We start from the raw sequence: 25,851 nt of genomic DNA on the forward strand, positions 1-25,851 counted from the left end.
GTGTTTCCTTGAAAGGCTCTTAGGCACAAATCTGGCATCTCTCCATCCCCATCAGCTCCACATTGTTTGTTCTGTGGCTGGTTCTCCCTTGCATTCCTGTGTGGCCTACAGGGATAGGTAAGGCAGCGTTTATGGATCTGCACTCCCCATAGCAGGCAATCTTAGGTGCTTGAGGCTGCAATCCATGTATACTTATAGTTGGGAATAACTCCCATTCAGCTTAATAAGGATTAATAGGGTGCTGAGCTTCTCTGCTGTCGCGTCTCAATGGCCAAAGCAGGTAGCTTTCCAGAACCCACCCCTGACCTTGAAAGAAGAAGCAGGAGGGATCTATAAGATTGTACCAGTTTCTCTTCCCTTCCTTCACATGTTTTGCTAATTCTCTCGTAAACTGGTCTCCAGCACCCAGTTGACTTCTGTTGGCTTTGGCCCATAATTTTCCGGCTGTAAGTATCTGTGAGAAGGGAGGAGACTGCCAGTATCCATGTTTCAGCCTTGTGACATTTGGCAAGTCAACTCCCAAGTCATCATACCAAGCATACCTGTCATAGGTATCATAGGTGCCAGATTGCCTCTTAATTTCCAAATCTGATCTCCCGGCTGCAGAGACATGCTGGAGACTCAATGAAAATATGGAGCAGGGGGACGCAGTTTTAAATCCTTGCAATTCTATCAGATTATGGGCTCCCCTTACCCACCCAAGACAACTATTACATAGGAACTCTGTGCCCGGGATATGAAATGATGACCAGGTTAAAGGACCAGCTATCAGAGTGCTCTTTTCCAGATTACATGAAGGAGCAGTGGGTGTTTTGAGATGCCAAACGCTGATCCCATTATCTTCATTATTGTGTATTTATATACCGCCTTTCCTTTTAAGAAGAAACACCAAAGCAGTTCACAATCCGCAATCAACTGCAAAATAACAAGAATAAAACCAAATGGTAAAAATGCAGCCATACAGGTCTAGCACAGGTCTTCCAAAGCTATGGAGCGATAAAATCATTTCCTGGGCAATGAAGTACCGTAGATCCCATGTTTATGAAGAAATAAAATGAGGTCTTTTTTATTCTAATGCAATGGTTCGGCTCTCAACACTTCTTCTAAAAGAGACGCATGTTAGAGGTAGTTGCAAAATGTGATCAAAGTGATGAGGTGACAAATATACACATGGCAATAATCTGCAATTGATTTTATCACTTCATTTGAAAATTGGGAACGCTCATATTTATGTAAAAACTCCAAACTGGTACCACCACTTTTTAAACCATTCCCCCACCCGTCTCTACTGCCACAACTTTTATTTAGCATAGCCCACAAAGAAAAGAAAATATTATTTGATGCATAGTTGCAGTTGTAACTGGTGATTCAAGCATGCATTTTTTTCTTTCATGATTCCACAGCTGCCCCCTCGCCCAAATGAAATATTTGTGCAGATCAGGATTCCTCAGTTTCATCACAGAAAAAGGATACATAATCCCAGGTTTCTAGCTCTTAAGACTGCCATGGAAAGCTTAAAAGAGGGTAAATCTCAGAAAACCACAATATGAGTTAGGGATGGGTATTAGTGCCCAGCCTTTTGCCCCTCCCTAGGTCTAGCAGAATAAGCATCAGAAGCAAGGATGTTGCAACACTTTAAGTGGCATACTATGTCCTGTCATAAACCTTTGGGGCAAGGGATATAGTACACAACACCGTCACCTATTACAGTTTTGAAGTGGCACATATAAGATAACCCACAGAATTAAATCTTACATATGCTAAAATTTCACACTCTGAAAAAGATCAACTGTCCTCACCAAAAGCCAGACCAGATTTCCTTTTTTGTTTAAATGCTTAGGGCCAGATTCAATGAAGCTTTTGCGCTAGAAGAAGCCAGTGCAATGAATCCTACTAGGGCAATGCTAGTACATTGTCACATTCCAGCCAAGCAAAGGACAGGGTGTGGGAAGAGTCAACGGGCTGCCTCAAGAAGCCTGGAGGGCTTCACTCAGTCTCCTAGGCCCGAGATTTCCTTTCCTTGCTGCAAAATATGCAAGGCCCCTAGCTGATTTGTGCCATGCAACAAGCATTCACTTTTGCTTAATCACCAGTTTCCTCAGCCCCGCCCCTCAAAACTCCCCCACTCTATACTGAAACCCATCCCAGGTTGAAAACAATGTAGGGTGGAGTGATTTGGTCCAAACCCCAACTTTTCCTTGACTCACATTATTCTGCTTCCTTCCTCTAAAATTTCTCTTGATTTCAAGCCAGGAAGGATAATTGGAGAGCTTCTTTTCACGCCTTCCTACTGAACTGCTAAATGAAGGTGGGATTGGGAGCAAGATCACTACAGACGTGTCCTCCCCCCTGACAAAACAGTCTGGGAGGAATGGCTAAATTGTGGCCCTCCAGTTGTTGGATTCCAGCTCCCAGCAGCCCCAGCCAATATGGCCAGTGGTCAAGTATGAGGGAGGTGTCGCCCGACAGCAACCAGGGCACCACAGAGTTCCTCATCCCTGCATTAAGAGCAACACCTAGAATGTGGGTCTTTTATTGTGAGCATATCGGGTTTGGTGCATATCCCTCACACCCTTAGAGTGAATGGAGATCTCATAAGCCAGTAGTAGCTCATGCCATGGTGACAACACTAGTCCCATGACTGTGGAACCTACTGTTGCTAGATGCAGCAATTAATCGTCAACATACCTCGATTTTCTTGTTTTTGTGAATAAGGAAACCAAATAACACAGGAAATGTAGCGAGGCGTCCAGAAACGTGGGCTGAGTTCCTGAGTTCTACCTCAGTGCTCCCTTGATCCAGTCAGATGGAAACAGGTGGAATGCCAAGGAGGTGACTCCATTTTGTTTGTGGCTTCCATCACACCAGATTAATGAAGGCATAATAACTGTGAGAAAAACGCTCTGCTCCCCGAAGGTCTAGCAGGTGGTGAAGTTGTTTTCTTCTTCTTCTGAGTAGCATGGAATGAAATTTAAAAATACATAGAATCAAATACATCCCCACTCCTGATTTAGTGCTTTTGAAGGTCCACAGCAGGAGCCTGAAGCAAAGTGGAAACCGGTGAAGTTGGAATGATATTGGGAGTTATATGCTCTGTGAAGTGAACCCATGTTAAGGGTCCTCCAGACTGCAAATCCACAACCCCTTCATGCTCAAGTGAAAAGGCTGAAGCTCATCTCAGCTTTATTAGTCGTTTGGAATAAACTGGTTTTCATCCAAGTGCTTCAGCTCCAATGGGCTGTGAAAATACTAGTTTGGATGAGACGCCAGTGTAATGAAGAGCAATGAGGCCTATTTAGCTGAAGAACATAACCATGCTGGATTAGGTGTTTCTTTTTCGCCTGCCCTGTTTTAAACTGCACAGAGCCCCTTGTTTTGACAGAGGGGGGGGGGGCGGTCCTAACAAATCTCATAAGCCTCAACAAACTACAGTTCCCAGGATTCTTTGGGGTCCGATAAATCTTTGATATAAGCTTGGATTTATAAACCATTGGTGCCATAAATAAAAGCTGGGTGCTAAAAGAAATGTGAACCAGCAACTACTCTCCTTGTGAACTGTTATCAGACTGCAAGAGAATTCAGTGTATAGCAGATTTTAAATACATTTTAAAATAAAGTTGAACCAGTAGATGCTAAACCTAGAATAGTGATAAGGGTGTGCTGCCTATGTGGACTGATTTTATGCTTGCCCTGTAGTGGTTAGAACAATTGATGTGCCTCCAGAATCCATTGGGGGGGGGGTTTGTAAATTTATTGTTACTTATGGTTATGTTTGTAGCAGCACATTCCTCTTATAAATATTTGACGTTTTGGTTCTGAATGTCTGGTTTCATTACTGTCCTCTGTACACCATGGTTTTTGCCGCCTCCCTTTATTTGTAGAGCCACTTTGGTGTTGGTGGGAGTGGCGATGGCAAGATGTCTTTCCAAGATCCAGCAGCTTTTCTTCCTCTCTTGAGTATCCCACAAGGTGAGGCAGTCTGAATAGCTGCCAACTTCTGACATCCCTACGATTCTCTCCAAACAGGTTTGCCTAGTTTGGGCATGAGAGGGAAAAAACCTTGAGCTGAGCTGTTCATTTTGTGGCTTCTGTAGTACTATTGACATCGCTTCCTGGCTTCTCTCGATGGCTTCCTCCTGGGCTCTTCTTGCCATGCTGACCTGTCCTTACACCCCAATGGGAACGAATTGCCAAGCTTAATAAATGGAGCTCTTTAATGCAGCGGTAACATATATCCACAAAACCCTACGTTAGGCTTGTAGGTCAGCCATGCATCGTCTCAAAATGGGTGGAACAGAGAGCTATGAATCTCCAGAGTTTGTGGATTTAAAATCTGGCCTGCTGAGTCTCACATTGATTGACTTTGGTTTGTTGACTTGAAAAGTTTTTGAAATCTTGCTGCAGAATCGTTTGATGATCTCAGCCTGGCTTTTCTTTTCTCGTCATAGGAACCTTTTCCACAACCCTCTTCTCCCTCCTATATTACATCATAGAGCCTCTCTTCCATTGGGATTGGTTGCATCATTTTTCTGACTTTCCAGCTGATAATACCCAAAGTCTGCTTTGGATGGATATACACACGGGGGGCAGGGGGGGGATGCTATAAATAAGTCAGAAATTGAATCGTTATAACAAACGAGAAAAAAAGCTATGTAAATTCGCTTCGTTGTTTGTTTGTTTTTGCTCTCTGGTGCCATCTTGCATGTTTATAACGAATTCAAAATCTTGGTTTTTTACTAATGTAGCTGAGTCCTTTGTCTGTGATACTGTTTCTCTTGAGAAGTTTGAGTCAGTTGGATATTGTTCTGAAACCAGGATGCCAACTAAATCACAATCCTGGTGATATCCTTAGTCTTTATCTTCAGGAGTGTCAGAGTGGGCTGGCAGCAAGTTTGCACTTAGAAAACCAGCAGTTCGGGCTGCTTCTATGGCTTAGCATAAGAACCCCAGAATCAGGGAATTGTTGAGAATGAGATAAACCAAGCAGTCCTCTGATCCACACTCCAAGGCAAAAGATGCACCAGACATTTAAGCATCCCTAGGAGATGAGCACAAGATATTCAGATGGCAGTATTCTGCGATCAGTTTACCCACCACACAGAATTGCAGCATCTCCTGGGGGGTGGAATAACCTACAATCATGATTAACACACCGCAAGGTTGCACAACATTTCTGTGGAAGGAAGCAAACCTTTCTGCTGAAACTTCAGGGGATACTCAAGTAGGCAGATTGTAATTGCTCAATTTGGGAAGAACCCAAAAACACCTGCAGTGTTTCAGGACACCAGCGAGCAAGGTTCTGATCTTCCATTTTCCCTAGGTCACTGCACATGCATAAAGAAGTGATCCGTAGTAGGGCATTCATTCAGACGTCTCACTGGGAAAACCTGTAAGTCCAAAGCTTGCATGTTATAGAAAGTATGTGGAAGTTAACTTAACGTGCTAAAAAAAAATCAAAATGGAACTAAATTTCTGATACTCAAACTTTCATAGCTAGTTTCCTTTGCTTCAGTGTGCATGTGCCAAACATATATCTTGAACAATTAGAATACAACCCAAAAACACATTTGGGTACAATACTTGTAAAAGGTTGGTGTGGTGTGATAACACACACAGTTGACTTCTATAGACAGGGAAAGCAAAACTTCAGTTACTGTACTAGCACATAGGAATGTGCTCTCTTAAATATAGGGGAGCAGAAAATATTTACACTACTTTTTGTTACCTCACTCTATATGGATAGAGTTCTTTCTGATATATGGGAGGCCACAAAGAGAAATGACTGGACCTGCTTTTGCAGTAAGAAAGACAAAATTGGTGGGTGCAAGAGAAAATTATTTGATAAGCAGAGTTCTACATTTCCCACCATGTTTTGAATATACTTCTCCTGGGGAAACTAGTCAGCTTTTAAATTTGAAACTAAAATTCTGATTCAGTTCAATTTCTTCCATCTTACTCCAGAGCAAATCACATCTATGCAGTGCAATTTAAAGCATGTGGTGTGTCCCGTCCCCCCAAAGAATCCTGGGAACTGTAGTTTGTTAAGAAAGATGGGAATTGCAGCTCTGTGGGGAGTACAGAACTTCTACCAAGATTCTTTGGAGGAAACCATGTGCTTTAAATGTATGGTTTGCATACGAGACAATTGTACAGGCTAACCTGCTGTATACATTGAGAGAGAGAATATCTTGCCTTTACAATCAGGAAATAGAATTAAACTTTCTTGCCATTGTGCAGCTATGAAAGGAGACTTATCTGGAAAGAGCTTGAAATCAAGAGTACTGTTTTCTCAAACAAGATACCAGGTAGTTTCCCAGAAAAATACTGTGTTTAGAAACCAGCCTGGTATCTTATTTCCTGGTGTCGTCATTTTTAACAGTTTTAACCTCCATAGCCAGCATGCCATACAGTTGCATATTCTGGTGGGAGGGATTTGGATCTGAGTAGACCCATGGGGTAGTCTTGGGTAACCCTCACCCATAATATAAGAACACACAGAGAGGGTGGGGATTGTAAAGTAGATTGGCTGGTGTCATAAGTGTCATAAGAAGCAGTCATAGTTTTAAATCCATGAGACTACTTTACCAAGGCGACAAAAGGCCTATATGGAAATGCTGAAGAAGGAATAGGACGTTTTGCCTGTAGGAAAGGACAGTTGTTTTCTTGTTGTTATGAAAAGAACCAATTAAAGGGCACTCACAGTCTGAAGCAGTTTCTGCCTTGGAGGCAAAATACTTAAGCGTGTTGGAAGGGGTGAAACCTCCACTGGCCTGTGTGCTGGTTTCACAAGATGCCTCTCCAGAATGCATTTGCTACAGCCATAAATAATGGGCATGCAAATCAGCACGTGTGGCGGTGGCCCTGCCTGGCTGACCTAACAGCTGTGCTTCCTTTCAGCAGCAGCAGCCAAGGAGCCTGTTTCGGCATGTGAGTGTCACCAAGCAAAAGCAGAACACCAGCCCAAGATTCCTCTGTTCTTGCATATATTGTCTCCAGCTAGGATCAGGACGATAGCTCTCTGACCTTCTGCCTGTTTTCTTTCAAAAGCTAACCCTGCAAAGCCTTCATCACAAAAGACTTGAGTCACCTATGTCCCGATTCCCCAAAGGCTCTCTCCTTCCAGAAGAGCCCTGCTTTCTGGAATAATCTCTTTAACAAAATGAAAGCTACTTGGCCAACTATTTTATCTAACAAAGCCAGATCTCTGTGGCAGGTTTGACCAGTTGTGCAGGCCCCCCGCCCTATTTTCCAGACCCCAGCCTTAAAAAACAAACAAAAAACATGAGCGTGGGAAGTATCCAAAGGGGCCATCCAGACCAATCCCTCCCCTAAAAAAAATTCCAATTCTCATTAGCCCAGCCAGCATAGCTGGAGGTCAGGAATAATGAGAATTGTAGTTCAGCAACTTCATCAATGGCTGAACAAGTTTAAAGTGAAGGCACTCTGCAGCACCTTGCAGGTGCTGGCCCCTATTGCCCTGGTTTCGCCTTTCCCAACCAGACACCTTCCAGATGCTTTGGACTACAGGACTCATCATTCCTAACCATGGGCCATACAGGCTTCTGGTTAATGGGAGTTGTAGTCTAATAACACTGGGAAGGTACCAGGTGGGGGAAGGCTGTCTAATCTTTTTCTTTTGAGGAAGGAGAACAGGGGCGTTTGCATTGACCAGATAGCAAAGGGGCTACAGCCTTATCTTTTAACCAAAAGAAAAAGGATATACTGTGCTTGAGGACAGCTGGAGACCCTAGGAAAGTAGCATAAAACAATCTTAAAATCAAGTTGTAAAATGGGTGTTTCTCAGCACCAGTGGACTGCACCTGCATATCTTTAAACTTGGAATACATGGTCAATGTGTCCTCTTCACCTCTCCCCGTATCATGTGAAATGGACAATTACCAATGGGCCACCAGTGTTCAAGCAGCTCAATAGCAGAACTGCCGTTCTTGCAGAGCTGCTCAAAATTCTGCAGCAAGGTCTGTCGCCCCCTTAGATGGCAGGCTTTGACTCACAGCAGCAAACACAAACCTACCTCCACAAGTTTCCAAATGCCGCCTGCAATGGGCGCAGCTTCTTTTTGCCTCACACCCCCTCATTATGCTAGCCTGTCAGTTAAGATCTCAGATGCTTCCACAGCTGAAGACACTCCTGCTAAGTAACTGCTTAGTATTGGTTTCACTCCATTTTGCGTGGTATGGGCTGAGAGAGGGAGGGAGGAACAAATGTCAATCATCGTGTCATGAAACAAATCCTGGAATGGAGTAAAGAGGTTGTCAGGGACACAAGGCTTCGGTCTGAGTTTTGCAAAAGGTTAAGGGCTGTCCGCACAGTCTGGGAAATCTAAGAACTGTATACACACACATATATATATGAGTGTGTGTGTGTGTGTAAATTATATTCATCATTGCACCTTCATTTAATATGTTACACTTCCAAACATTAAGGCACTGCCATTTTAAGAGACCTAACAGGATTTGTGTCATTTATATAGTAGAAATTAAATTGATAAAGCTTCGTTTAACTCAGAATGCCCTCTTTTCTTTTGCTGCAGGCAGCAAAATGTCTTAAGACTGTGCTTTTATACGTCCACCATGCAGTGGCGTAGCGTGGGTTGTCAGCACCCGGGGCAAGGCAAGTAATTTGCGCCCCCTAACCCGTGGATTTGCGCCCCCTAACCCTACCCCTAACCCTAACCCCCAGATGTTGCGCCCGGTGCGGCCGGCCCCCCCTGCACCCCCCACGCTACGCCACTGCCACCATGCTCTCCTTTTACTGTATATCTCTTGAGGAATGGCTATTTAGCCCGGTGTCGGACAATATCTGAAGGGCACTGCATCAACTGCCCATGCTGTGCACACTTCCCTGGTAGTCAGTCCTATAGGAGTAGGAATGCATGCAATTGCACTTTATATCTTTGAGATCAGCAGCAAGAAAAAAGCCACACCTGTCAGAAAGGAAGGTAGATTCCAGTACAGTAATTCCTTTATCAGCATTCTCCAAGCAGAGCCAGTAGATCTATTGCACATACAGAGAGTGGGGGGCGGGGGGGGGGAGAGATGCCCTGGAGCATACAAAACGCCTTCATGTTTAATTTGCAAGTTCTGAAAACATCCCAAATGGCTGGCACTCCTATTGCACCTCTTTCGCCACCCCCCCCCCAGTCACACCGAAAGAGCACGCCTAGGCTGCTGGCCGGCCTAGATAAAGAAAGCATGACAGGGCGTGCTTTTGCAGAATTGTTGTCAGATGCTTCTGGTGCTTCTTTTCCAGCAGAGGGTGCAATCGCACTACCAATTCTATAGTCCATTAACGGGGAGTGGTTTAGGAGCAAACAAGGTGAAAGCCAGGACTCTACTACAGAGAGCTATTTCAAGACCGGCTGGCTATACTACTGGTCTGGTGGTGTGAAAAAACAGAGAGACACGCAAGACGACTGCAGTTGTGAGTGTTCACTCACTGTGTTTGTTATATGTTTACATAGAATAGCCACAGACTGTGCAGACTGTATTTCTTTGTCCCATAGCCTACATTTTATTTCCTGGAAAGCCTAGTTCCTATTATCATCTGTTGAAGAGTTCTACTGATGTGGCTTCACAAGTTGTCATGTGGAGTACACTGATCTGTCATGCAGTGCCTTGTACCAATAAGCGTCCCGATTCACCAGCTGTTATGTTCTGGGAACGTGCTCAGCTGCAGTGTCACACCTTCCTTAAGCCAGGTGTGCTTGGCCACCTCACCCCAGATGCTCACCAGTCTGCAAAGGCACAAGGCAAGAACAGCTGGACTGCAACCCAAACATTAGAGAAACAAGTTTAGCATTAGCTGTGAACTGGGCCAATGTCAAAGCTGTCACAAGGCTGTTTGCTGGGCCCCCAGTATTGAGCATACACTTCTGGAAAATGCACCTTAACCTTAATGAAATGACCCACAGTGAGATTATATGGTGAACAAGGATTCAACTTCCTCACCTTCATTGCATAGCAATGAAACTCAATATCAGCTGAACACTGGGACCTACACAACCCTATGGAAGTTCTGGTGATCACTACATTTTTGCTGTCTGCAACAAATCAAATCCACTATCTAGGTGCACCTTAAAAATGATTGTGAGAATCAGCATTTCAGGAAGCTGCAGCTGCTGCAATCTCTTGCTTTCTTCAGCAGTGTTGTGCTCCATCTGTGAATGCATCCCAGAGCACCTATTGCTCCATCTCAGTAGAGCTACTACCTATGAGAAATGGGGCTTCTGGAATGAGTGATGCAATGGTCTCTCTGGCTTGGAAACAGAGCAGGAACTGAGTCAGTGGGCTTCATTTTGGCCAAAAACTGGAATTACTGGGATCTGGCTATACTAAAATACTGCCCTTGTTCTAGTCCCAAATGATGCAATTTGCATTTAAAATATACCTGCAGGAAACGTACCTGGAAGCAACCTCCTCTTCTAAATTACAATCATGAAAGACAAACTACGCCAGGTTCTTTTTATTAAAAATATTGTAATCAGGCAGTGGCAGGGAATAGTATGCACATGGTATAATAAATAAGCGGTAAACAACAGGGTCCTTTTACAGGTTGGATATACATACATACATACATACATACAAGGAATACAAAACATACCAAACATCCACAGAAGATAGGAGATGTACTGTAAATGCACAAACATTTCCAAACTGCAGCCCAATTTTATGCATATTTACTCAGAAATGAGTCCCTGTTGGATTGTAAAATTAACTTCTGCTCATGCAATAGGACTTCACCTTCTCCCTCTCCCAGCCCTCTTCACACCTCAGAATATGTGTTCTGGATGGTGGGGATTCCCTATCCAGAGCAAAATTTGGGTGTTCACAGGAGAGAGAGACGGAAGCAGTGAAGGCCCATTGTGCAAGAGAAAGTTTGCACAACATTGGATTCCACCCACTGATGTTCAGTCAGGCTTACTGCCAAGTACACATAAGATTGCAGCCTGAAAGATATACACTGTAGATATGGTCGGGCACAAGAGAGTCATGTAAAGTGGAGAAAGGGAAACAGTTTCTCTCCATGATCTCAAACCACACAACACTTGCTCCAGAGAAATCCTACTGAATAAAAGTAGGCTTGAGAATTGCAACCAAGTTTAGGTTGTTCGTTTAATGGCTAATATAAACAAAGAGCTTGGCTAAAATTCAGTTTAACACAGTTTAAATTTGCCCAGTATTGGTCCTTTGGATTCAAACCACATGCAAATGTGATCAGATGCTCTTAACTGCTGTCAAATGACAGTGGCACGGGGGGGGGGGGGGGCTGTGGGCAGGATCCTGCATTCCTAGGGGGTTGGAGTAGCTGACCCTCTACAATTCTATGAGTGGAGGGACCCTATGTTTACACATGGCAATAAGCTGTCCAGTGCTGAAAGGTCTGCCCCTATATTTTGTCAGTGGAGTTTTCTTCACCAATCCCACTGGTATGGCTTAGCTTGCTTTACCTTTATTTAAAATGTTGCAACAAAGCCTTTGCAAAACTGATGAAGAAGCATCACCAGGAGAAGTTCTATAACACAGACCAGCCCATCCATTAGCAAAAATATAAACCTTGTGGGAAAAAGAGGCTTGAGACAATGTGTGTATGTGTGTTCGTTCCAGTCACAGTAAGTGAAAGCAGCAGACATAAAGACAAGGCAGGCATAAAAAATAAACTAATTCCACCCATGCCTATTTCCATACATTTGCCTCCCACTCCAAGTCATGCAGTCAGAACTGTGCAAAGTTACTTGGAATAAGAGCAATTTCCCTAGAGTTCTCAGAGCAGGAAATGCAGGTGAGCTCCTGCTCAACTCGCCCCTGAGATTTGCTTTGAAGCATGGTGGCTTCACCATGTGATAGCCAAAGTTACAATACTGGTGGGACTCCACTGACATTGCAAATCTTGGTGGTGGTAATCACAGAGTCGTGAAGGTTTGGTTCAAATGAAGCTCCTTCATCCGTCGCTGTACATATAGGATAGGCCTGGAAAACCTGTGGTGGGGGAAAGTGTTTGACAACAGCTGGAGCGCCACAGGCCCTGTAAGTCCTGTTGGACTTGATGGGGCTTACTTCTGAGTAGACATGTATAAGACTGCATGGTTAGATTAGTGTAGTGCAACTCATGTCTCCAAAATGCTCTTAAGCAAGAGGCTATTGTCTGGCAAAAGTCTGCAGGCAGGAAAGCAGAGAAAGGAAGCTGAGAGGTGGTTAGAATTGGGCCTTTTATTATGGTGTTCATTATTTCCCACTGTTAGGATCACTGGGAGATGTTTTCTGGCAACTTAGAACTGGGGTTTTGTTTTTCTGTTCATTTCTTGTTCCTTAAAAACAGCTATCTGCAACGGAGAAAAGAAATTTTGTTAACGTAAAAGGACATTAAGGTACAATTACTGAGCTTCACAGGGCTACGGAGTCATCACTGATACAAAAGCATGAAGCAACAAAAATATTACTGGTCTCTATGAGAAGCCCACTGTAAATCCAGCATTCCACAAAATGTTCCTCAAAGCTGCCTAGGAGATTGCAGTTCCTGTCCTCTATTCTTTGCAACAAGTAAAGAAGCGTACTTAAGTCTTCAGACCTGCTTTACAAATAACCACTTAAGGCTAGGAACAAGAATGGGATAACAGGCTTGCGGTTTACCAAGAAGTGGCACAGGTTTTTAATGCCAACACTATGATTAATTGAAGGCTCCCATGCTGTCACATAAGAAATATATTATCAGACGGCAGCCACTGATTAAGTAAATGAGAGTCTGTTTACAAAGCCAGATCTATCTTTTCTTCAGACCAACCACCTGAATACTATTTTTGCCTTTTAAGGGATGGTGGGGAAACTCTGGCCTTCCAGATGCTGAGTCCCATGAGCCTCAGCCAACACAATCTAATGTACAAGAATTATGGGAGCTGTAGTCTAGCATCTGAAGGGCTGTGAGTTTCTCATGCCTGCTTTAAAGCTGCCAACAGGCCCGAACTAGCTGTTGGACAGGTACAAATAGTATGGGGCTATGGACCAGTAAGCAACAGCCAGAGGGAAGTCTCTCCACCACCACACAACACGCTCCTTTAGCAGAGGGTCATGCAATGCAACATCTGAAGCAGCAGGAGGTGGCTTTGCCAGTACTGTGCTTGTGAGTTTGCTGATCAGATGGCATGAGCCCAAAAGTCCATAAGAAGACCTGTCCTGTAAGGGTATGGAGTAGCCCAAGGTCTGTCCCTAGAAGCTCAACTTTTGTCTGGTTGTTTGGCCAAGACTGCTTAAAAATGGCTTCCAGTGGCTTTAATGGCAGCACTTTAGTGTTCATTTCACTGGGTAAAAATTATATTGATACCAACACTACCTTAATCTAGGTAGCAAAAAGAATCTGATTTAAGACATTACCTCAAGGCATCTTGTGTACCCAGCTTGCAAATATTGAAACATTTGTATAAATTCATTTTTGTCAGTTAAGTCAAGTTCTTTCCGCTGGCAATTTTCTGCCGTACGCTAAGCAGACATTCTCCTAGCACCCTGATCTATCGGAGAATTCCTGTTATTCAAATACATAATATGAATGTACGTAAGAAGTACCATTCTATGCTATGCGCATCGCATGCTGAAGACCTGTGTGCATTCCATGAGTGTGAAAGGAGGGGCTCAATTGCTTACAGCTCAGTGTCTTCTATGACTACAGGGTTCTCCATAGTCTGTCTCCTCCTCTTGCAAGCATCCAGCATCTTTTTCCGGGGCCCCAGTGGAATGTTGATGCTTTTCAGATCATTGTCCGAACACAGCATAAGAGCTTCTAGGTCAATCTTCTCCTTCTTGAGGATTGAAATAAACTCAGACATATGCAAGGAAGCCAGAAAGGTCTCCAGAGGGCTCGTCTCGGGTTCGATATCATCATCCAGGCCCAGCTCCACCTCATCCCACGGCAGCTCCTCCACATTCCTCTCCTGCAGGCTGTTGGCACTGCCGATGCTGTCATTGAGACTTGGCGAGCGCTGCAGGCGGTTGTGAAGTTTAACACCCATCCTGTCCTCTCCCAGCATGCTGGGGTCATCCTGGCCAATTCCAAACAGTCCGCTACTGACATAGTTCCTCCGGAAAACCATCGTGCCAAGTCCAGGTCGATTGAATAAAGAGTCGTGACCAGAATCAGTGCTGACCTCAGAATGGGCCGAGTCCATGTGCAAACCTGGGTCACTTATGGCACGGGAGACGGTATCTTCGTCCGTCATAAACATGTCCCTAACGTTGCGCCGGGTCCAGTCCTTTGGGCTAACATAGGTGCCTTGTTTCACAAACATGACGTCGTTGCCCAGCTGCAAACCAGACAAGGACCTCACACTTTTCCTCCCATCCTCGTAGATTTTGAAGGTGCCATCCACTTGCTTCTTCTTCTCCAGCTTCTTCTGGATTTTGGTCTTGCCCTTGGCTGTGCCGTGTATGGTGGCCTGAGAATATGGCAAGGAAGTCATCATAGACATGTGCTGGAACCTCCTGCTCAGAGTGCTGCTGGAGTAGCTGGAAAAACTCATAGTGTCCGAGTGGTCAGACATTTCCTTCTTGTACCGCTTCTCCATCCTCTCGTGGTGCTTCTTCTGCATCTTTACACAGTCCTTAATCCGCTTCTCTGCGTCCTTGAAGGCCTTGTCCTTCAGCTTGCTCACCAGCTTGGGGTTGAGGCCACTCTGCTTGGCAGCAATGGAGTCCAAATAACGCACACACTCCATGTGGCCCTTCATGGCTGCCATGTCCAGTGGAGTGTGGTAGTCATTGTCCAAACACCAGATGTTGGCCCCAAAAGACACCAGGAAGGAGAGGCAATTGAGATGACCATTGGCTGCTGACAGATGAAGAGGCGTGTTCCCCCAGATATCACATTTGTCTGGGTCACCCCTATAATTACAGGAAACAAATAAGTTAGTGATCAAGGAAGCCTGTATACCTAATGAGTAGATGTTGCTTAGGACTTGTGAAATGTATCAAATCAGTTTACACATTCTTATTCTGGCGTTTACCTTACCTGTGGCCCTCGTGTTAATCAATCACAGTAATTCTGGAGCATTTTTTGGAGGAGGAAATCCACACAAGCAGAATTATACCCAATAAACTTCCCTTCATCTCCTGTCAACAGATCTCTTTCCACCCTTCTCCACAATGCATTATTGACCTTTTTTAAAGCTTAACTTCAGACCTGCTGTGCTTGTTCAGTCTTCTTCTTTTCCTCAGAGTGAGAGAGGGTATATTTGAAGTTTGGGGATTGGCAAAGGTGGCAAGCAGCACTGACACTGAAGTATGACATTGTGCACTCTCTCGACCTTTTTTGTGTGGGCATGAGGTGAAACGAATCCCTGCTTTTCAAATACGCTAGAGGTATTGCACAAATTAAAGCAGCTCCTCCCTACCCACTCACGCCTGCTCAAATGCCCTTGGTTATCTTCTCCAGAAATCCAGGACAAGTTAGCCAGGAGCACATTTCACAAGGGAGCAAAGGTGAGTCCACCTCCAGAACCACAGTCTTCACTAGCACCGAGCTTATAATCAGGTCAAACCTTTCCCCAGCAAAGTCGGCACAATGGGAGGCTAGTATAACCAGGCATGCTAAAAGCTGCCCTAGTATGCACACCAAGACTCAGTCCTGCAAACAACATTTTATTTTATTTTATGTCCTGCCCTTTCCCTCAAGGAAATCCAGCTGTCATGCATGTCCCCTGCACCGCCAACTTTATCATCAGTAAGACCAAGGAGACCTAGGTTCAAATTCCCACTCACCTTTAACCTACCTAGGTGACTTTGAACCAATCATACTACTTCTTAGGGCTTATGCACACTTTTGCCCCACTCTTTCCAGGCATAGGCCAGCACTTGAAATCTCTGTATCCAAAAAACTGCTCTTTAGTGCTCAATCAGCACAACTGTCAATACTGGGTCTTCATATGGAAAACTCTGGGGCAAAGAAAAACAATGCTTGGATACAGAGCTTTAATGGATAAGCCTTGGTTATGTTGAGTTTAAAAAAATAAAATTAAATTGTTATCAGTTATGATGTTTTATTTATTGTTTATGACTATTTTTGTTACATTGCAGTTAAGTTTCTTTTGTGTTGTAAGCTGCCTTGAACGTGGCTTGAACTGTGGAAAGGTGGCATACAAATTAAATTATATACGCATGCATCCCACCTCACAAGGTTGTTGTGACGCTTAAAATGGAGGGGAAGGTAGTACCCTGCACACTGCCTTTTCCCATTAATATTTTACATTTTTATGGCTGCCCATCAGTACAGTTCTCTAGTCTACTTGCAAAACATGTGTTCTGCCTCGCTCTCTGGGGTAAAGGCAGCATACATATATAATATATAAAGCTGAGTGTTGTTGTTGTTTTGAGTGGTGCTTGTTAACTACATAGGCAAAAGCAAAAGACACGTTTTTAAAAGAGCAGTGTTGCTTAGTGGAGTGCCTTCTCCCTATTTTAATGATATGCTGGAGTGACCGATACAAGATTTCTAAGCCACCCAACTCCAGATAAGCTCTCTGTTGCGTTTCCCACATAGAGCGAAACCTATCTAACCAGCCAGGCCCAGCAAGCAGCGACAGGAGGTGGGAGGATGAAGTTGTCTGGCAGCAGAACGCTGGAACAGGTTTCCTTTTGCTTTGTGGCCCTGGGTAAATGAGTACCATCCAGGAGCTGGCAACAGGTTCGCTGCGACTCCTTCGCCAGCCTGCCCTCATCCCTTCACCTTGATACTGGCCTATCGGTAGTGGGGAACTCAGGGAAAAGATGAATATTTGATGAATTGCAAGAGGGGTGAATTATTGATGGAGATTGCTTAAAGAGACACAGAAACTGTAAATGCTGGAGCCGGCTGGGAGCTCAGGGCGTGTGCGGCATTGTTTATGTTTGTTCTGAATGAAGACATGTGCGTTGGAATTGGGCGTGGAGGCTTGCAAGCAGCCGGAAAAGCGGAATCAGACCCTATTGTTTTCTCCCTGCAAGCGAGAAATGCTGCTTGTTTCCCAATAAAGCAATCTATTTCACACCGATACAAAGCAGTATCGAGTGCAGGTCCAGGGCAGGAAAATGCAGCTATATCAAAGATTCTTGTTGTCAATGCAGGAAATTTCAACATGTCTCATCGGAATGTCCCAGCTTGGCGGGGCTGAGGGAAAAGTGGGTGACGGTTGCTTCCCTCGTAACCTTTGGTTGGAATGCGAATTCACTAAAGCTTAGCGACAGAAACGTTAAGCAAAACTATTTAGATCCACTTCACACCAAGCATTTTTTCACTGCCCTGAGCTGGAACTTGACATAAGAATCCTGCTAGAGTAAGCCAATGGGCCACCCAGCTGCCAATGGCATTCTGTCCCCACAGTGGCCAACCAGACACCAATGGGAAACAAGCAAGGAGGATCGGGGCATGAGGGTACTCTGTCCTCCCATTGCTTCCTGTGACCATGGAGGCAGAGCATAGCCATCATGGCTAGTAGACGTTAATAGCTTTACCTTCCATTAATTTATCCAGTCCTTTCAAGATGGGAGCTGCGAAGTACAATACAACCGTTCCTTGCACCGCATTGTACTGCAGCCCCTCATTATTGAAAATTGCAATACAAATTTAACCGCTAAACCATAGAGTATCCGGGCTGGAAAGAAGCAGCATGCCTCATATTGTCCTCTCTTACATTCACCCACTTGCTTACCCAGCCCAAGGCATGTTAGTGCCTGAAGCAGGAAAAATCCCATTGGAACCTACCTCCCAAATAGTGGCTAGTCTCATGACACAATTGACAGCTTGTTGCTCTTTAAATGGTACTTTAAAATCTAGTGCCCAGTGTGACCTGCCGCCACCTGATAAAAGGTAGGCCTCAGTCTGGATAGCAGCTTCTGCTGCTGCTGGATGATTTCTTGAGGCAGGTTGTAAGGGGTTGGTTGGTTGGTTTGTTCCTTCTTCAATTTGGGCCTTGAAAATCAGTGAAGAGTCTTGTGGAACCTTGAAAGATTAACCATATTTTTATAGCATAAGCTTAAAACTACTGCTGCTGCTGCTGCTACTACTACTACTAAATAGGATGTTTAGTATTTAATTTGCCACAATACTCTCCTTTTTTGGTTGCAACAGACTCACTCTGGAAATTTGTTTCAATGAAAATGACTTCTTGAAGAGCCAATGTTTGAGAAGGGTCTTTACATTAAAATGGTGAGGTGTGGATTAGAACTCGAGGCAGATGGGGGATGCTGGCAGCTCCAGGCAGGGCATTAGGCAGAGTGGGGTGACCGCCTCAGGGAGCAGCCCTCAAATGTTCCTCTTGAACACACATCCCTTCTGCCATTCCCTTCTGTTGCCACACTGCTTGTCCTGCACGCTACTGTGGCCTGGTGCCTCAGATACAGTGGAGAAAGCTGTTGCATCCCCAGTGTTGATATCAGATTCCACTGCCATTCCAACTGATTTCTGCGCTTGGAATGTGGAGGGACGCCATCTTGTCTGCCTCAGGCAGCAAGACGACTTGAAGAAGAAGAAGAGTTTGGATTTGATATCCCACTTTATCACTACCCAAAGGAGTCTCAAAGTGGCTAACATTCTCCTTTCCCTTCCTCCCCCACAACAAACACTCTGTGAGGTGAGTGGGGCTGAGAGACTTCAAAGAAGTGTGACTAGCCCAAGGTCACCCAGCAGCTGCATGTGGAGGAGCGGGGAAGCGAACCCAGTTCACCAGATTACGAGTCTACCGCTCTTAACCACTACACCACACTTGGGCCAGCCCTGGCTCCGGGACTGCTTGATTCCCACACTGGAAGGGCTCTCATACTGCAAACATACTCCATGAGTAGGTCAAGTTTCAGTGCCAAGTGCCAGATTGGTGTGCTTTCCATTCCGCTCCAGCATAGGATTTCTGTAACCTCGCTGCACGGCCGCCTCCTTTGTCTGGTATGATGTGAAGTGCTTCCGCAACACAGCTGAACACCATCTTTATGTGGGACAGGGTGCGTGAGCGGGGCTACAAGGAACGCGAGAGACCAAGTAGCCATGTGATGCAGGGAGAGGAAGAGGCCTGTCCAAAAGCCTCCTTCCCACTTGACTGATACCAGATCATCCATTATGGGAAATTCAGTAATCCCTGCTAACAACACCCAGGCAGGAAAAACATAATTAAGTGCAATGACTGGTGGCAGTTACAAAACCACCAGAAGCAGGAATCAGCAAGAACCAGTAACCAGGGGGAAGTCCCTTTGCTAAGTGGAACATTTCCCATCTGGCATTGGGGGAAGTGCATGGGAAGGGGTAAGGTTGCATCAAGCTCCAATTAATGTGAGCCCAAGCTTAATCACAGTTAATAATAATCTAATTGGCTGTGATGTTTGCTTAATTGTGACATATTGCCGCTTCCAAGCACTTACAGCGCTTCCCTTAAAAAAAAAAAAAAATGCCACCAAAATACCCTATAGATAACTGTTTCTCAAAGAGTGGGCCGGGACCCACCAGTGGGCCTTGGGATGCTTTCAGATGGGCCTCAATGCCACAGTCTGCCCACTGCTCCCTCCTCACTTGCCTTCCCTGCTTCTTGGCCACGCCATACCCTTTTGGTTGGACCAATGGCAGTATCAGCCAACTGCTTAAAAGTTAAAGGGACCACTGATCATTATGTCCAGTTGTGGCCGACTCTGGGGTTACGGTGCTCATCTCGCTTTACTGGCCGAGGGAGCCGGCGTACAGCTTCTGGGTCATGTGGCCAGCGTGACTAAACCGCTTCTGGTGAACCAAAGCAGCGCATGGAAACGCCGTTTACCTTCCCGCCAGAGCGGTACCTATTTATCTACTTGCAGTTTGAGGTGCTTTCGAACTGCTAAGTTGGCAGGAGCAGGGACCGAGCAACGGAAGCTCACCCTGTCACGGGGATTCGAACCGCCGACCTTCTGATCAGCAAGTCCTAGGCTCTGTGGTTTAACCCACAGCGCCACCCACGTCCCTCAGGCAACTGCTTACATGGTGAGAAAACATGGCTGGAGACAGGGTGGGGGGTGGGAAGGAGCGGAGGAAAGAAATGTCCCCCTTTCTCTGAGGAGACAGGACCAGGGAAGGTGATGGAGGAAATTAAAAAGTCAGACAAAAGGTGGTGGTTGTTGCTGCTGCTGCTGTTGCTGCTGCTGCTGTTAGCAGTAGTAATGAACAAACTGGGACTAGTATATCTGGAGGGGACTCGGACTGGGATGTTTTGTTAAGGGGGGTTGTTGTTGTTGGTTTTTTGCAGCTTTATTTACGTTTTTTGTGATTCATGTGGGAATTGTTTGGTTTGGGTTTTGTAATTTTTAATGCTTTATTTATTATTTATAACTACTTTTGATATGTTGTAGGTATGTATTCTTTTCTGTTTTAAGCTGCCTTGAGCATAGTTTGAACTGTGGAAGGGTAGCATACAAATCAAATTATGTATGTATGTATGCACGGCTTTTTTAAAAAAATAGAAGACGTTGTCGGTACTGACCGTGAAGTTGTTACAGCAAGTGCCACACTTTTAACATTTGGGGGGAAAGGAGGTACCCAGAAAAAAGCGCTGTGTGTATTTATGAATAGAAATGAAGAAAGCTGTTTTTAAAGGACCAAGTGAAATGGCAGTTGAGTCCAAGTTCAGTGTGAAAGAAAGGGAAAATAAATCACAGGAGAGGAGCAAAAATACTTTGAGAGGCATGCAGAGTTGGGATGATAAAAATATAAAAGAAAAAAATGAAGTTCTCTAATTAGGAGCCTCTGGATTAGCAAATTCCGCCTAAAATGGGAAGGCTGAGGTACACCATACCTCCAGAGCAAATGTCTGTAGTAAGCAGAGCTATGGAACTCATTGACGCAAGGAAATTGCTGTGGCAAAGAAGTAGGCCATTTCAAAAGATGGATTAGGTGTAACTAGAAGGTGATGTCAGCAACGGCTAGCTGCTTATGCCGAAGTCTGCATCCATCTGCCACCATTTTGTGATGGGTGTGCTTCAGTAATTTTCGCCTGTTCCAAATGGGTCCTAGGGAGCAGATAGTTTGAGAACGCCTGCTTTTGTTAACCCAACAAGTGGCCTACATTGAGCAGCCTCTTTTTATCTTCTGTAAACCTCAGCCCCATCCATTTGTTGCCACATATAGTGATGCAACAGCTATAAATCAGGCCCTCACTATTTGCATACATAATATTTATGAGTAATCACAGGTATTTAGGATTGCCATTTTTTGTCGCCATGGATTCTATGCCTTAAACAGACACGTGATAGGCAGGAATACTAAGGTTGTAGCTTTTCCCAGCCTTGTGATGCTATCATGACAGGGTAAAAAGGCCTTTGTTGAATTTCTGCTCCTTGACACTTGTAAATGTACAGGATCACAGCATCTAAATGTAAAATAAATACAGAGAAGGATGCTACAACTACATTAAAGGGAACCACTAAGTTCTCTTGAAGCGTCTGCAAGATGTACAGATCACTGGGCCACTGTGGATTTTATTTTTAACTGCTCTAGCCAGCACATTCACTCACTTCCAACACATTTTTGGAACTTTATAAACAAAAAAACAAATCTCTGACATTCTGTGCTCATCTGTCTCCTTGCATGTCAGCCTTCTCATGAACTGCCTTCCTGGAACAGGCAGAAATCTGAGAGGGAAGGGGACATAACAGGCTAGTACAGTGGTACCTCAATTTACGAACTTAATCCGTTCCGAAAGTCCATTCTTAAACCAAAGCTGTTCTTAAACTGAGGTGCGCTTTCCCTAATGAGGCCTCCCGCCACCGGCCCTTCCACCATTTGGCCTTCGTTCGTAGACAGAGGTAAAGTTCACTAACCGGAACACTAATTCCGGTTTTGTGGAGTTCATATACTGAATAGTTCGTAAACAGAGCTGTTCTTAAACTAAGGTACCCCTGCATTTGGAAACATGTAATCTTTAAGTGGGGAGTAAGTGTCCATCTCTATCCTCCACTGCAGGGATTTTTTTCAGTGGGCAGAAGTTAGCAAGACTGAGTATAGAGGCTCAAGTGTCTTTACAACATTTGGTAAACTAAATCTCACTCCTTTCTTTAAGTCAACAATCCTCATGATCACTACTCAGTAATTAAAAATATTGCCTTGCAAATTACTGATGTCCTGACTTCAAATAGAATTAACTCAGATTCTGGGCAAGGATCAATTATTGCCATGAGTAACCAGACAGGGAAATGATCTTGGCAGTGGCGTCTGTCTAAATTTTTAAAAGACTTCTGCCTCTTTTGCCCTAGAGGGCTACATAAAAATGTCAAATTAATTTTATAATTGGTGTAGAGGCTCAAGGCGGCTTATATTATTTTCCCTGCAGCCTGTCTAAGGCAGGAAGAGGCACCAACATGTGTGCCTAACTGGAGAAGGGAAGGATGGGAGAGGGTAGCATGCATGCATGGCAAGCATGCAAGATAAAAATGAAGAACCAGGGGAGAGAAGCTATGAGATTGTGCAAAATTTGGGGTGGAGGAAGGGTACAATAGAAGGAAGACAGCAGATTGCAAAACAGCCTTGCTGTGTGTTAAGCCACTAATGTGAAAACATCCTACATCAGGGATGGGGAACCTTTGTACAAGGCTGGCAGGCTGCCCACCTGTCACTCAACTGGTGTCACTATGGCAACAGGCGATGCTGCGCTTTAGAGTCCCAGGTCGTCAAAACTTCCAGAACTGTTTGAAAGCCTTTTGCTGTTTCCCTCCCCTCTTACTTTGGATTTGCACCGGCTGAAGCTTAAGCCCTGCCTAGATCAGGTGGAGTTCAATGCATTTGCACTCCAGAGCCTGCCTCACGGTGTTTGCTTCCTGTGAGGAAGTGTGGGATCAAGCTGAAGCCATGAATTCAAATCCAGAGCAGGAAGTATAGCTAAGATCAGGGTCTCCGCATCCTGCAAATCTGAACTGCACACTGCATTTGGTCTACAACTGAATTATGAAAAGAGAGCATCTCTGGCATTCACCCAGGAATAAAACAAACAGGGGGGAACGACACATTCTTTAATGAGTGTGTTGTTGCCAAAATAACACACTGCCACTTGGACAGAAGGCAACTTCACTGCCACCTCATCTCCTGAAACCCTTCATTGTGAAGCCCAGATAATCATAAGCTGGCCCATCTCCCATCTTGGGCACTGCTGCTGATGAGCTTGTCAAAAACTCTCACTAAAGAGCAATTGTCTCTCTCGGAGGCTGTGGCACCAAATGCCAGCTTGCCTCCCTTTTCCCAGCCATCACATTAATTGTGTTCCTATCCCTCATTAGTGCACAGCCAGGAGGATGAAAGGGGCCTTTTGTCTGACTAATGAACAGGGCAGATCTACCACCAAATCCTCCTGTCTTCCCCACAATCCTGCATTCATCATCTGCTGTACAAAATACAAACATGGTGTTTCTGCAGAGCTGTGCACCCAGACAAATCCTTCGTGTGCAACAGTGGTATTGCCTCATTGTTCCCTACGTTGTGCATTGAGAAGATAAAGTGGTGCACACAGCTGATATAAGATTTGGGAGTGAGGCCTGTGATCATAGCCTCCATATTCACCAGATATCCGTTTTGGAAAAGCTAAGGGAGGCAGTCCAGACAGCAATTTATCCTCCAGTCTAGCACACCAAAGCACATTCAGCCACTGATTACTGGTGCATAAACGTCTGCAGAAATTAGTTGCAATTGTGCAAAAGTATTTGTCCAACAGAAGACCTAAACAACTGGAGCTCATAATCTTCTGCAACAGAGTTAAGTTCCCTGCCGATTTCTGCTTGGCAGCTAGGCAGCTGTGCCAATACAGGCTATGTTACTGTCGTTAATTGGGGGACTGGGGGAGAATACTGTAGTGACATTACAGATGCAGCCAATACTGAGCATCAATAATTTTGCTTCTCTGCGCGCAGCAAGGCCTCCTCCCTCCCTCTTGCAAATTCCGTGCTGTTTTAATTAAGCGCCAGGGTATATTTCTTCCATCTCTGACAAACTGTGGCCAATGATGAAAGCACCTTTTAAAGAGCCAGCCTCATCTGTCTTTTCCTAATAACATTCATCACCAAAAGGGCATGAGCATTCCTCTCTACTATATCCCCTCCACTGACAGCAAGCACATAGTATTTTCAGTTCATTAAACACTAGCTGAGCTGCAGGGAAGATGCTCATCCAGGACCATCTATTCCAGTCCAAATGTACCATCAGGTACCTTTCTGCAGAAATCCACATTTAAGCCCATTTGAGGGGTGGCAAAATTGTATGGAACTGCAGCCAACACTGAAAAATTAGGGGAATGCCGCTTACCCATCAGATAATAATGAGAGCACTCGTATTTAGTGCTCAGAGGAGAAACATATAAAAATGTGTGCATTAGCAATCATGGAAATCAAAAAGCCTCAATGTAAGGCAAGTTAGTGTAATGACTTGTTCTTTGCTTTCTATGCGAAAGCTGAGATTTCAAAAGACCTTTTGAAAGGGACCTGCTTTGGCCCAAAAGGTTATAGGCTCTGGTGCTTCTCCTGCACACTGGAGCTATCTGAGAGCTGCTTGGACACTTCAGCAATTAAGCAGCATATGAATACCTTAAATAAATAAATACTTTGAATTTCTAATAGTCCAGCAGCACCTGCCCAAGCAATTTCGGCAAACCTCATACAGTACTAGCTATGGTCCCTGGTCAACTGATCTATGCTGGAGCTCTGCACTGACTGGCCTCAGGTGAACTTCCATTCCTATCCCTAAATTCATTTGGGGAATGGGAACAACAGCACTCCAATCTTGCAGATTTGTGAACAGCAGTGGCTGAACTGAGGACACCTTAAATTATTTGGTCACCACAGAACTCATAGCCTTCATCCAACAGTTAGAGCTGATTTTGCATAGTGCCCATCTTCAATAGATAACCAAAACACGTATTTTCATCTTGTAAAAGTTCAGCTTTTCTGGGACACAGAGGCTGGCCTGCCTTCAGGCAGCATAATCTAGGAAGAGGATCCAATTATCCTAATACCTCTCTGCCTCTCAGATTCTTCCTCTTGCAGCTTCTATGATTAACACCATCAGTGATTGTGATGGAGAAGATAAGAGCATAGGTCTGATCTGTGTTTTAGCACACTTATTTTGCAGGCCTCCTCCATCCTTCTCAGCACACTGTCTTCAATGGATTTTGGAGGGGGTGCATAGATAATTAATTCCCTCTTCAAACTATAACAAAAGAACCGATACAGCCCCATCAATGCCTCATGAGCCAAAGTTGGCTTGAAAAACAAATCGCTTTGGGGAGAGAGGGGTGTTGAGAGATCTCCTCCATCCAGCTCCCACATCTAATAGGTTTGGTAGGTTTTTGTAGTGCTTCAAAATGCACACAAAACCCAGAGGTAATAGAAATGTGAGTGCATGGAGGAAGCAATGCTAAAAAACCACTTTCATGTCTCTTTAAAACTATTGACACACATAACAGGAGAGAGTGACCAACCCCTGCCTTTGCCAGATAAAACAAGAGAACGGGGCTAGAGTTGCCAGCCAAGCACCAAACATCTTAACCAACATTGAGAGAACACAGTGCTGCGGTCTGTCCATTCATGATAGTTTTAAGGGTGAAATCTGCAAGGGAGGGAGACCAATCCAAGACATTCACAGGCAGTGAAATATACAATTGTTAAAAGATGGGATAAGGTGATGGGGGAGGAGGTTTTCTTGCCCACTGACCCAACACAGCAGCTACACCGAGTCAAAAGCTTCTCTGCTTTCCCAACATGTCCATATGGGAAATTTAGGCTAGCACAGATTTACACATCCCCCCCCAAAGGTGGAAAAACAAGCAGGCTCAACCCACCTGCCTTGCTTTCATTCCCTGCGAGGCTGTGTGGCCTGTCAAGGGAA

The 25,851-nt window shown here is 44.7% G+C and overlaps 2 protein-coding genes and 1 long non-coding RNA gene across 10 annotated transcripts in view; 1 reads left to right on the top strand and 2 right to left on the bottom strand.

Annotated features, from left to right (window-relative positions):
• LOC309335730 overlaps positions 1-4,603 on the bottom strand; it is a 29,480-nt gene extending 24,877 nt beyond the window's left edge. For both annotated transcript variants that reach the window (XR_014153679.1, XR_014153680.1), the window contains exon 1: positions 1,800-4,603. This is a non-coding gene — a long non-coding RNA (uncharacterized lncRNA). The remainder of the gene's footprint in view (positions 1-1,799) is intronic.
• Positions 1-25,851, top strand: part of OTOP2 (otopetrin 2) — a 43,355-nt gene that overhangs the window by 4,642 nt on the left and 12,862 nt on the right. The window lies entirely within an intron of this gene.
• Positions 10,478-25,851, bottom strand: part of USH1G (USH1 protein network component sans) — a 32,467-nt gene continuing 17,093 nt past the window's right edge. For 4 of the 7 annotated variants that reach the window (XM_081850826.1, XM_081850828.1, XM_081850827.1 and 1 more), the window contains 2 exons: positions 13,653-14,885; positions 10,478-12,340 (listed from right to left, as the gene is read on the bottom strand). In XM_081850826.1, the coding sequence (XP_081706952.1) occupies positions 12,337-12,340; positions 13,653-14,885 (1,237 nt within the window). In that variant the 3' untranslated portion in view covers positions 10,478-12,336. Of the gene's footprint in view, positions 12,341-13,574; positions 14,886-15,012; positions 15,830-25,851 lie in introns of those variants that run through there. The other 3 variants (XM_081850830.1, XM_081850829.1, XR_014153615.1) reach the window with 3 other exon arrangements.

This window comes from Podarcis erhardii, assembly GCF_964252035.2.
Source record: "Podarcis erhardii genome assembly, chromosome: 2".
In the NCBI taxonomy this organism is placed as follows: Eukaryota; Metazoa; Chordata; class Lepidosauria; order Squamata; family Lacertidae; genus Podarcis; species Podarcis erhardii.